This window comes from Orbicella franksi, chromosome 10 (genome assembly GCF_964199315.1).
Source record: "Orbicella franksi chromosome 10, jaOrbFran1.1, whole genome shotgun sequence".
NCBI classification, from domain to species: Eukaryota; Metazoa; Cnidaria; class Anthozoa; order Scleractinia; family Merulinidae; genus Orbicella; species Orbicella franksi.
In genome coordinates, this window is record NC_138154.1 from 20,187,988 (window position 1) to 20,201,145 (window position 13,158).

General features: G+C 43.1%; 3 protein-coding genes across 5 annotated transcripts in view; 2 read left to right on the forward strand and 1 right to left on the reverse strand.

Annotated features, from left to right (window-relative positions):
* The window catches only part of LOC145500811 (uncharacterized), a 173,274-nt gene extending 164,685 nt beyond the window's left edge, over positions 1–8,589 (forward strand). Inside the window, exon 2 of the mRNA XM_081480348.1 lies at positions 6,334–8,589. Within this exon, the coding sequence (XP_081336474.1) occupies positions 7,640–8,452 (813 nt within the window). The 5' untranslated portion in view covers positions 6,334–7,639 and the 3' untranslated portion in view covers positions 8,453–8,589. The remainder of the gene's footprint in view (positions 1–6,333) is intronic.
* The window catches only part of LOC145500754 (NLR family CARD domain-containing protein 4-like), a 51,169-nt gene that overhangs the window by 32,636 nt on the left and 5,375 nt on the right, over positions 1–13,158 (forward strand). For 2 of the 3 annotated variants that reach the window (XM_081480277.1, XM_081480278.1), the window contains exon 7: positions 8,631–8,807. The exons of the other annotated variant lie outside the window; for it this stretch is intronic. In XM_081480277.1, coding sequence (XP_081336403.1) covers positions 8,631–8,714 — 84 coding nt within the window. In that variant the 3' untranslated portion in view covers positions 8,715–8,807. Of the gene's footprint in view, positions 1–8,630; positions 8,808–13,158 lie in introns of those variants that run through there. 3 annotated transcript variants of the gene reach the window in all.
* Positions 2,176–6,336, reverse strand: LOC145500779 (uncharacterized). The gene is made up of 2 exons (XM_081480319.1): positions 4,328–6,336; positions 2,176–3,956 (listed from the first exon to the last, which is right to left on the reverse strand). The coding sequence occupies exon 2, from the start codon at positions 3,536–3,538 to the stop codon at positions 2,189–2,191; it is 1,350 nt and encodes a 449-aa protein (XP_081336445.1). The 5' UTR covers positions 3,539–3,956; positions 4,328–6,336; the 3' UTR covers positions 2,176–2,188.

Genomic DNA, 13,158 nt, shown 5'->3' on the forward strand with positions numbered 1-13,158 from the left:
ACTGGTAACTTGTCGAAGTCGAGGTTTTTGACTTGAGCTGCTTGTTCTGACTCTGGCAAGGACTCGATGACCTTTCTTGAATTAGACAGCCATTTCGTGAGCTTGAATCCGCCTCGTGCTAGGAGCTCACGCAGTTGTCTTGCGAGTCGAATGGTGTCATCATCTGATCCAACTGACTTGAGGCAGTCATCGACGTAGAAATTGCGTTTCACGGTTGCAATGGTTTGGGGGTCAAAATCTGCTTTGTTGTCTTCCGCTGTTTTCTTCAGTGCGAAGTTTGCGCAACTTGGGGAAGATGCGCCTCCAAACAGATGGACTCTCATCTGGTACTCTTCTGGCTGATTGTCGAGATTTCCGTCTGGCCACCACAGGAAACTCAGAGCCTCGCAGTCACTTGGCCGGACGCGTACCTGGTGGAACATTGCTTCCACATCAGACATTAGGGCTATTTGATCCTCTCTGAATCTGGAGAGTACACCAACAAGAGAGTTAGTCAGGTCCGGCCCCTGTAAGAGCTGGTCGTTCAGTGAGGTTCCGTAATGCTTGGCTGAACAATCGAAGACTACTCTCTCTTTACCGGGTTTCTGTGGGTTGAATACGGGATGATGGGGAAGATACCAGCGGGTTCCTAGAGGGCCAGGGTCTTGACTGTTCACTTTCCTGGCGTAATCCTTAGATAGCAGATCGTCCATAAACCCTTTGTATTTCTGATGGACAAGTGGTTCTCTCAGCAGTCGCCTTTTCAGCTGGAGGAGTCGGCGCTCTGCTAGAGTTCTGTTGTTCTGTAGGCGTGGCGGGTAGGACTTCCAGGATAAAGCCATTTCGTAATGACCGTTTTCTAGTTTAACTGTTTCTTCCATAATGTTCAGAGCCTTCCGGTCGTTGAGTGACATAGACGTTTTTGATTCATAGAAGGTGTCGCTAAATTCTAGGTTGCAAAACTCATGAAATTGTTGATCAAGGGTCTTGTTTCCTTGAACAAAGTTCGCAGTGGACACTTCAGTCGTGGCTGCTCTGCCCAACGGGCCGTTAAGCACCCAACCTAACACTGTTCGAGTTCCAAAGGGACCGCCATCCTCACTTGGTCTCATTTCTTTGGGTTGTAGAGCCTCTGGTACGTCGCTGCCGATTAGAAGGCCAATCTCAGCGTCTATGTGAGATATGTTGACGCCTTTCAAATATGGCCAGCGGTCGACATCCTCTTGCCGGGCGATAGCTTCAGGGGGAATAGGCAAGCTTGGCCTAGAGTAGACCTTTGGCAGCTGTACTGTCTTGTTCTCGCTTAGATCGAAAGCTTCCAAACTGACTAGGGAGCATTCAATAGGCTCGCTTTCACCTTGCAGCGTTGTTAGTGACAGCTTCGTTTTAGTTCCCTTGAAGTTCAGCTTTTCCAAAAGGCTTTCGGTGCAAAACGACGTGTTTGAACCGGAGTCCAGGAATGCGTACGTTTCCACTATTTTACCATGACCCTTTGCCTTGACCCGGACTGGAAGAATCGCGAGCCCGGTTACTGAATTACTTGATGTGGAGTAACTGGACTTGATGTAACCATTGTTGGCAGAGTTAGAATTAACGGGCGGTGGCTCCACGCCTTTGCCTTGGCCCCCAGTTGGGCTTTCGGTTATGGTTGAAGCGGTTGACGCGTTTGCATTGCTTCTTGGATGTAGGAAGGTAGAATGTTTACCGACACACCCTTGTACCCTGCAGAAGCTTTCCTTTGGACAGTCGCGCACGAAGTGACCGGCTGTCAGGCAGTTACTGCAGAGTTTATGGTCGTCCACGAACCTTTGCCTTTCCTGGAGAGACTGTTTGCGAAACTTGTCGCAGCGTGATAGCCAGTGGCTAGAAGAACATGATGGACACTTGGGTTTTTCCTTTGAAGTTTTATCGGGTGGAGGTTTGCCTTGAGTTGAGAAGCCCCCTCCTCTTGGCGGTTTTCTCGACGATTTGCCGTTAACTTGCTTTCCCCTGTTTTCGTTTACCACCTTGCCGAAAATAGGATGGGTTGCAGCTCTTGCCTTAGCTGCCACAAAGTCCATGATATCTTTGACCGTGACGTCTCGGTTTTCCTTTTCTATGATACGGTCAACAGTATCGCGCCACTTCAATCTAATTCCAAATGGAAGCCAGTCGATTATCTTCTTGAGGTTGTCGGGATTGTCCAGCTAATTGACGTAACCAATTTCCTTCAAAGTATTGACGCAGCTTGAAAGCTGGATGGAAAATGCTCAAGCGCTGATCCGTCCTCAGGTTTAATCGATGGCCCCTCAATTAGTCGTTTAACATGCGCGGCAGCGATCTTGTAGCTCCGACCGTATCTTTCCCTCAGCAGCCTTCTCGCTTCCACGTAGCCTTCTTCTTCTCGCATGGAAAGACAACTCCTCATTAGTTCCTGGGCGGAACCAGAAGTATACTGCACTAGGTAGTACAGGCGAGAGCTTGAACTTGTGGTCTTCTCTTCCACGAGGTGTTCAAACGCGTGTATGAAGTCGCAATAATCGATGGTATCACCGCTGAAAACTTGCATACTCGGCTGCGGAAGAGTCAGTGCTGCTGTACTTTGCTGCTGATGACGTACAAGCTGCATAAGGGCTTGGTTATGTCGATCTTGCGTCTCCATTAGATGAACGAATGATGCATCGTGATGGCTACTGGGTTTGATGTCATATGGCAAACTTTCTTGGTTTGGTGTCATCCTATGGCGATATTCAGGTGCTTCGGGGTTCAGAGGATACTTAGATGGCTGTCGAGTTTCGTTTGGTTCATAGGGTTGCTTGCCTTGAGAACCGATTACTGTCTCGTCAATGATATTGCCTGGGTGGCCTCCCTCCATGGGCGTAGACGCAGACTTTACGGGTTTGAGTGCTGCTCTGACCGGCGTGACTTCATCCCGATGAAACAGCTCACGCTCGCGGTTTTCCTCGGCTTCTGCCTTCTCGAACACTTGTCTCTCGGCTTCAGCCTCTGCGATGTCGGCTTGCAGTTGGATTTCCGCTTTTCTTTGCTTGATTCTCAATTCTTCGATTTCGAGGTCGTGCAGTTTTTGAAGGGTAGCTGCCTTGGCCTCTAACGCTGCCTTTTTTGCGGCGGACCTTGCGTTTGCACTAGGGGTGTTGCTTGTGCGAGAACCAATAACAGATCGCGTGTGGAACGAATCACGCGATCCGGCGTTACTTACAGAATCCTCGGGGCCGACGTGAGCACTTTGAGCTGTCAACAACCTTTGAGCGTCTGGTTGCATGATCCATGAAGAGATTTCTCTCTCTAGTTCCGACGCTAGTTCTACGAGCGAGTCGTAATATTTTTCTGATTCTTGACGTTCTCTTACGGTCTTAATTTGGCTATGATAAGCTTCATGAGCGATTTTGAATTCCTCTAGAACTTCGTTTAGCTCAATCTGGACTCTTTGAATGGCGTCGGCGGATTCGCGTGCAGACAATAACTCGTTAAGTCTATTGACCTTTCTTGTCACGTTTGTTTTCGCAAAACTGCGGGCGGCCTTTAGATCATCCGGTGATTGCGGTTTTGCGGAAGCCATTGTGGAGCGTTAATCCTTGATAAATCCGATTAATTGCGGTAGATAAGAAAAACGACAATCGTGCGTTACACTGAATGACAAATTGCAGATAACACGGGGTTGAAGTGCGTTGGAGTGATTGACGTGCAAACTAGTCAGCGAATTCTTCGAATTCCTTCGCGGTGCAGCATGTGAGTTACAAGGACAGAATATAGCAGGCCAAAAATCCAAGTAATCACATGCGTAGAGCAGTGCGTAGTGTTAAAACGAACTCGACAAGAACTTCTGACTACGATGTAAACAGAGTTTAATTGACAGAGATCAATGTTCCATACAAACTCAAATGAAACGAATCACGTGCCAAGACGAAGGTAGAATTAAACCACGTGCTGTAAGCTTAGCCGTAAGTCGTATGATGTAAACCGTATGCCGGTTCGAACTGAAATACAATAACGAAAATAGAAGCTAACGTAACTAACATACCGAAGTATAAAGATAAAATAACACAAATGAAGAAACTGTTGCTAACATTCTCAATAACGTCTGTAACATGGAAGTGTAACATAATCGGCACTTATACTGATCGTACGGAAGGCTGGAAAACGATTAATAGGCTACACGGTGTGTAACTTGGACGGTACTTTTATGGCAAAATAACCCTATATTGGAGATATGGACCTAATCAAGCGCGATTCCGAGCATACAGAACTAACTAACCGATTTAGTAACGATAAAAGGAAACTCAACCGAAACAAATAACAATAGAAAACCTAAGAACTAACCCTAAAGAACAAGGAATAGATTACTCACTTTGGTTTGCACACGCACTGAACTTGACTTGATAGAATAGACGAGTAACAGTGTATAGAGAAACTATGGCCCAATGCCGAGTAGAAGTTGACGCAGTGAAATCTGTACTTGAACTGACCTAACGGAGGGAAACCTCGTGGATATATCTAACCGGAGAACACGTACGCAAAACCTAGCGGTTATGACTATTTCCCTAACGGACATAGCAGCTGAAGGCTGGTCAACCACAGTAGATTAAGTAAGTAAGTAAGGCCTTGTTTGAAAGTGACAATTACTTGATAACATCTATGGTAAAGTAAGTTCCTGCGACCAAAAAACGAATTAACATCACGTTTCAAAACCAACAGTGACCGAGTCACCGGCGTAAGAAATTTGACCTGGGCCTGCCAAAAATTTCCAATAAGACCCATACTTATCCGAACATTTCCGAGGACGTTCTGAAAATTTGCATTTTTGCCGGTGCCATCCGCCAAACGTAACGCTGTCGCCAGTACATTTCCTTGCAAAAACTGAGCATTTAGAGAGGTGAACCGTCATTTTACATGGAATTATCTTTTCCGGCATTGGTTCGAATTTAAATATTTATTTTTAAGTGTGTCACTTCAGTAGTAATACTAACTGGACCTCGTGTCGCACAATTCAGGGAGTAATCGCACGAGTAAGTTCAGAATCAGACGAACGCGAAGCGCGAGGCCAATTTGAAATTACGTGCACGATTACCCCCTGAATTGTAAGACACGAGGTCCAATTACTAATTAATCGTATCTATAACAAATTTCGGAATTAAAAGTGTCTTTTGAATTTCTTTTGAGCGAAAAGGATTATAGCGCTTTTCTTGAGTTAAAAAACTGTAGGAAACATTAAGAAGGGAGCCATTAAAGCGCGCGTAATTGACGTGCGAATGGCGTAGGCATCCAATTACAAAAAGTTCAAATTGGATACCTGTATAATTGGACACACACGTGATTACCGATTACGTGACAAATAGGCCCGCGGAGAACCAATCGCGATCGAGAATTTTGTTATAGATATGATTAGGACCATGATAGCTCAAACTTTTCACTTGGTCGTGATAAAATGGTCGGAAGGCGTGTGTAGGCGTGAGATTGAAGTATTCGGCCTGCAGCTACATGTAGGTGAGCTACAAAAGTCGGCAGGAATTTTGCACCTTTAAGAAATCCCTCACGGAAGTTAGAAGGTGAAAGCTCTTTGTAATGAAGATTGTCTTCGTTCGTCGAAAGCATTTGGTTGTTGATGGAATTGACATCGTCACTGGTCATAGTGAAGGTTCGAAATGCGTTCCATGATTGGTTCACGCTTGTTTCTCGACACACGCTAAAAAATATCACACACCAAAGGATACTTCATGTACCCGGGTCATGCACTAGAAACATCGAAGAAACTTCATGGGTAATTGTCATATCTTGTGCTATAAGAGGTGCTTGTCGTTAGTTTATGGGCTATCGTTATGTTTGAAGACACAACAAGAAGCTATTTCTCAGAGGGAAATAGTTTTTCGTTTCCGGAAAGATACTCAGAGTCTGAGAAAGGCTGGGGTTTTGATGATATTTTTGCGTGAGAAGTCCTGGGCTGAGGGGAATTTGTGTTCATATTAAGGCGCCACTTTGCGCCGTACTGATCTGCTCAGTTGCCAGAGCCTGGGGTTTTTCGTCTAGGCGAGGTGTAGTACTGATCGTATTGTAAACGAGAAAGGGCTAATTAATTTAATTTGTCTACATATGTATCATTTTTTACAGTCAACACACTTCGAAATGCATTTACTTGTGATATGCCCAAGGAGAGGGAGGTACCCCTTACATCGGCTCGGCTGATGTCCAGCCTCAAAGCATAGAGTTTTTTAAGACATTTTGGTCAAAAGTAGAGTATCGATTTTGGTCATTTTGGTCCCAAACTAAGTATGGTTTTTGCACTCTAGTCTTTAATTAGGTATGCTTTTTAGAAGAAGCTACTTCTTTCATCATTATCGATAAGACCAGCAACTAAAGCCATTCACAATACCATTAACATCATTCTGAACAAGGGAACTAAGGCATGTCTGAAACAGGGTATTAATTTAAGAGTCAGGTCACAAATAGGGTAGAAAAATTGCAGATTTTGGTCTTAATAGGGTAAACCTTTAGGAAGCGGGCCGCACGGCCTCCCCAAATTTTTTTTATTTTTAAATTCAAAGTATTGTGTGTGAGGCTAAATAAAGCTAAGAGGCAAAAGCATTCGACACATAATTTTTCCATTTCTGTGTTAGGCAGCACTTGATTCGAATGGATACGACACTGTACGTTTTGTTGTCGGTGACATATTTTTCCTTTCAAAAAGGACGTCTTATGGGTGACGACAATTGTGCAGTTATTCCTCCACTTTTGCTTCAGTATTATGAAGCTAAACTACAAATGCTATCGGCGTTTTCATGAAAACCAGCTGTTCAAATGCCGCGGTGCGTCAAAATACAAATTTTGTTATTTTCAAAAGGGCGCTCTTAGAAGTAAGGCTACTCGAATCGTGGCGAAGAATTTGACAAACTCAACTACATCTGGAAAATGTCGCGATATAGCAACGTTGATTAAAATACGTTATGATGAATTAGTTACCTTCCACAATATATCGTACCTGTAGAATCGTCCAAGCGCTCCATGTGCATGCGTGTTCTTTTCCGTAAACAGCTACAGAAAACGGGCAGGATTGTTATTCCTGACAAGTTTTCTGATGGACCAAAATTATGTCGCCGTAGTTGTGATCTTAATCACATTTAAATCAAGCACGGAAACAGATATCTTCGTTTCTCTAGAGAACATCGTTTCAGTTTGACTTAGAACCATTTAAATCGCCAACTATTTCTCCCTGTATGACATTTTAAGTTCCTTTTGCTTCCGTGATACGAAATTAAATTTGGTTTTAACAAGTTACTTTTGCTGAACATGTTGACCTTGTGAATTACCAGCGTTACCTTGATAACATTCATACTCACTACGTCAATAAGTCACTCTGAAACGGAAAACAGTACCATTTCTTTGTTGAACTAAACAAAACTAACTGCTTCCATCGGCTTAAAATATCGCATCGGTGGACAAGTCGTGTGGTGTGGTGCTGTCCCTACCTCGAAGATATATTTCTTTCTCACTGTCACTATGCGATTAGAAGTCCATTTCGTAGTTTTCTTCGGTTATATAATTACGAGAAACGAGAGTTTCAATCGTAGTTCCCCATTTTCGCACAAGGCAGCAAGTGAAATGTTGCAATTGCTTCATTTTGTTGCGATGCACCGAATTTTTGCGGAGATTTTGCCACCTTTGGGACATGGCGAAGATACCACTTCTCCTATTAATGTTGTGTCTAGTTTGGAAGGAGAAAGACAGTAAAGGACTACCCACATCTGGAGGGGACCTTTACTCAAGATTCATGCAGACCCTCTTGTATCACCTGAATTCAAAAGATTCAGAAGAGGAGTTTCAAAGCATAGATGAATACACAGAAGAACTATCGAGATTAGGAGAACTTGCTTTTTACGCTCTTTTGAAGAACTGTCTTCATATCAGCTTAAGCAAACTGCCTGATAGCGATGTCTTTAAGAAATTTATTGACACTGGTTTTTTGCAAACTTCAAAGCTTTCAAGTTCGATTCCTGAGAAAATCGTGTATTTCCTCCATAAGTCCGTTCAGGAGTTCGTCGCTGCCAGGTTCATCGTTCAAGAACTGACGAATAAGAAAAATGAAAGTGTTACCTGCCTTTCAAAAGTTGATTCTTTTCAAAAAATAAAGGAGATGTTTGAAGTTCTGAAATTCGCCTGTGAGTTGTCATCAGATGCTGCCCGCGCTGTTCTCAGTCATCTGCAGATGATAGGAGACAAAGAAGGTCTTACAGCGTACAACTTCACTGTGACGCCTTCTGTTGAGGATTTGTCAAATGATCAAAGAAGGTTTATTTCTATCAGTTCGGATTGTTTGTTTTCCTGTGCAGCGTCAGACAGACAAGCTGTGTTCCCTTTTTTTCTTAAGTGTTTTAATTATGTTCTAGTATTAAATGGTGAACAGGTTTCTATTGCTGCCAGAGAACACTTACTGAAATCCACCAGTAGTTGTCCAAACTATCTTTTTTTGACCAAGGATTAAGAAGTAAAGACATAGATGATGATGAGGTTTTCTCTGTCTTCTTGATTTAAATACTTCCCTTGTGTTGTGTTCGGGGGAAGTCAGGAGTGTAAAAAAGTACACCAGTCTAGCAGCAGAAAGCTTTTTCCTTAAGAAAGAGGGACAGCAAATGTTATTCTGTCTTACTCGCATTTGCCAGGACTACACGGACGCTCTGCCTATTGAACTGCTCACTGAACTCGCATCAACACCAGTGTCTTCTCCTAAGAAGCCTGTTAGATGACTTGTCAAAGAATCAAGACAACAGCGGTGCTTTGGTTTTGACTGAGAACGTACTAGACCGCACTGGCCAGCTTTGCCTTTCATTCGTCAGAGAGATTGAAATTTACAAGCCAACAAGTGAGGAACTCACGGTTGTGAAAAACGTGTTACCTTTCATAACACATCCTGAGAAGATCGAAATCTACGGCAGCGGCTCTACGTCATACGACACTGGGCTGATAGAGAGTATGGTTTCCAACATTCACTTTTCTGACAATCTCCGCAGCTTAAAACTTGAGAACATCAATTTGACAGCAACATGTGCTAATGAGATCGCCAGTTCACTGTACCAGACTGGTAACTTGCACGAGCTTGACTTGTCCGGGAACCCGTTGTACAGCAGTGTGACGGGTTTGGTTGAGAACCTTGATCACGTGACTGTCTTAACGTTGAGCGATGTCAATATGGGAGAGGAAGAGGCCGCGGTACTTGGAGCTTCATTGGCACGTTTAAATGAGTTAGAAGAACTGGATATATCATGCAATGCACTGGGTCACGGGATCATTGAACTGGCTAACCACATAGACTGTGTCCGTTTTCTGACAAAGCTGAACCTAGGAAGTACAGAGATGGGTGCAGAGGAAGCTAGAGCTGTATGCCGATGTTTAGCAGGTATTACTCTGGTAGAGAATCTTGATTTATCATCCAATCCGCTGGGTTATGGGATTATGGAGCTGGCTAAACACTTGAACTTTGTTCCGGGTTTGAGGGAGCTGTGGTTGGATGATACACAGATAGGCGAAGAGGAAGTATCAGCGCTGGCCCGTGCACTGAAGGATGTACCAAATCTGCAAACTCTGGTACTTTGGGAATATTTGGGTGGGGATGTGCCGCTGGGACCCTGGAACCCTTAGCCTATACCAGAGCTAGTTCAGCTGAATACCCTGTTCATATTTTTGAGTGGCAATTCCTGGTTTCCTTAGTCTAGATAAAATCTTCAACCAACTAGTCAGTTTTGTAAAAAATTATACCCTGTCCTAGACCCAAACGTTCTGATTTATATACCCTATCCTAGAGTAAACTGCTTGAAAACCATACCCTTCACAGCGGCACATACCTATATAGCCCATATATGGCAGTGCCCCCCCCCCCTCCCCCGGGGGGAAATTGCCTGCGACCCACCCTTAATTCTCTGGGTTTTTTTGGTAATATTTCCGAGCGAGAGGAAACGAAAATAAACCATATGCGCAGTAACCGCAGACTCAAGATCAGGTTTCAAGACCGTTTACTTAAAGTTGAATAAATGAAGGCCCAAAGTGTTAAAAAAACAACAATAAGAACTCAACTTAATGTGTAAAACTGAGAAGAAAACAAGGAATAAACTTTTTTCTTTGCCTCGCGACAAAAGCCGAGAAAATTTAATGTGCAAAACGAGTTAATTATTGACTTCGGAGGACAAAACAAAACCGAATAAAAGAGAATTTCCATTCTTTTAGTACAACAGATAACATTTGAGAAAACATTGGAAAATAAAAGCGACAGACACATGTAAAAACCAATTTAAAAACAAGAAATCCGATAATTTCTTCGCCGCGCGACGAAATAATACAGCGCAGCGAATGAAGGATGAAAGGAAGACAAAGGTAAATCGTATTTCAACTGTGTTAAATTAGTGCCCCACTGCCCACTTTGTTCTTTTCTCAGGAGTTCTGTAGTAGCTGAATAATACTCCAAAAACTATATTTGAACGAAGCGAATAAACCAAACAAACAAACCGTGGAGGTCGCCGTAAATAGACCAATTTCGCCATATTAGCATTCAACCTAAAACAATGGATTTTTATACGAGGCCCCAGGGAATAACAGAGTTTGTGTGGTGTATTCTCCAGAGCCTCGTGCTGAGGTCTATAGTGTTAGGCTGAATTTTAATATATCGTAATTGGTCTATTAAATATGCACAAATCCAGCGTGCAAGTTACTGTTCACTTTTAAAACCTAAAATTCCCAAATAAAGGCAACCAAAGGAAAGAAACGCGACAGGAAGTTCAATAACAATGAATTTTTCATTCAAGATGAGGCAAAAAAAACTATCTAACAGCAAAAAAAGTTGAAAGTTTTGTAGACGTGCTTCGCTGCATTATGATCAAAACTCACCTTAAAGCGCACATTCTTCACCAGAAAGGTTCTAAGACCTTGGAAATCTATAGATTTGGCCCACAACTCACCCTGATTACCTGCACTTTTCGAGCGCCACTGTTTTTTTAATGCTGCGATTGGCTGGTCATTTAAGGGTGTGTCTGGGGGCGGAACAGCTTAAAGCAATAGTATGCATACAGGCGTTATTTTTTTTCGCGCTTTTCCCCACGCGCGCGACTCGCGCCTCGCGCTCTGTTCGCTTTCGCAGTACAAGATGAGGCGACCGCCATGTTGTATTTGAAGCACATTCGAGGATCACGTGTCTTCAAGTAACGAATCGGGTAGCCGCGTTCATATATGAACGCCGGAACAACTTGCACAACAGTATGCGTAAAGGCAGTATATTTTTCGCGCTCCTCCCCTCACGTGCGACTCGCGCCTCGCGCTCGCCTCGCTTTCGCCTCTGTTCGCCTAAAATATGCAGCAAAACTGATTACGCCCGTTCTGCAAGCTAAACAAGTACATGTAAGACTCCTCTCTACATTTCAAAGATTGGCAACTAAGCACTCGCTTGTATCGTTTCAATCACCTACGAAATTCAACTTCATGGAGCAATTCAAAGTGATAATCGCATCCAGAGAGCACCTTAAGTTTGATGTAGTGAACTGAAAAGAGAAAGAACGTATGACAGGTGAAATTTCGCTATCCAGAGACTTAATTCATATAAAAGCTCGCAACTACCGCTGCGTGTTTTGAAACCGTACTTGTTTGTCCTTGTTTGTTGCCAGTAGGACTTCATTGAAACTTCACACATTTTTTTTTTCAAAATTCGAGCTTCCAAGTTAGGAGTGCGGCCGTTTTCTACGGGTGCGGCCTAAACATGGACTTTTACGGCATTTGTTGGTTGGTCCGCGGAAGATGGAAGTGTCTACTCAGAGAAAATAAAGAACAAAACTCTGCTACATTTTCATTTCAAGCTACATGTGTTAATCAGTGTATTTTTCGAAGGCTGCACAACGGAAAGCAAGACCTCTGTGATCGATGAATGAAATTTCTTCATTTCTATCACTTCTATGGAATTGTTGGTGCTCAAATAGCAGAGAAACACTCTGCTACCCCTCCCAATCAACGGTTTTTTTACCACCCAGAATCTGGGTGTTCACGTGACCAGCCCCATCCAGGGTATTCCTCGACGGGGGAGAGACAGGCCCCTGAAGGTTGATTTTTTTCAAGTACCCGAAGAAGGAGCGCTGCGTACAAATAAATGTACGCTTGATGAAGAACTGAAACGAGACCAAGATGAAAAGCTGCATACACCTTTTCCACGTTAAATCGAATAGGAAGCCTTCAGTTCAACCATTTGTTACGCAACATACTTCATTGAACAGGTCAAAAACAAACTAAAAATGAAAAAACAAACCTTTAGGCAGAAGAATAAGAATTTTAAGTTTAAGTGTTGACGTCTTTCTTAGCAACGAGTTCTTTGGCACCATACCGGTAACACGATATAATCAAATAAGGATGCCATGGTGCTACCACTGTGGGAGACTTTGTAGCGTGATTGGACTAGTTACAAGTATTTAAGTGAGTGCCACTTAGTTGATTATCGAGGAGTTTATTGCATGAGGAGAAAGGTAGTCTAAAGGGTCTTTTGATCAGGGAAGAGTTTTAGTTCATGTTATAGTATGCCTTTGTCCCTATAAAATCGCCGCAATTTTCGCACATGATTTAGTGAATAAAAATTTGTTGTCGTTGTTTTTGTTGTTTGGCTAATGACAGATGATTTCACCTCCGCGAAGAGGGCTAATAGGGCTAATTGAATCCCTCAAAAGGCTTTCCGGTTTTTCCCAGATTGAGCATGTTAATCTACAATAATTTGTGTCGTTCCGAACAGAGGGACCACTTTGATGTGGCAATTATAGAGAAAATAGTGACCGAGACACCGGCGTAAGAAATTTAACCTAGGCGTGCCAAAAATTTCAAATAAGACCCATACGTATCCTAACATTTCCGAGGACGTTCTGAAAATTTCCAATGTTGCACTCTGCCGGTGCGATCCGCCAAACATGACGCTTTCGCCAGTACATTTCCTTGCAAAAACTTAGAATTCGGAGAGGTGTACCGTCATTTTACATGGAGTTATCTTTTCCGGCATTGGTTCGAATTTGAATATTTATTCACAAGTGTGTCATTTCAGTAGTAACTAGTAGTAACTGGACCTCGTGTTGTACAATTCAGGGAGTAATCGCACAAGTAAGTTCAATTTCAAAGATTGGAAATTACGTGCACGATTACTCTTTGAATTGTAAGATTCGAGTTCTAATTACTAAT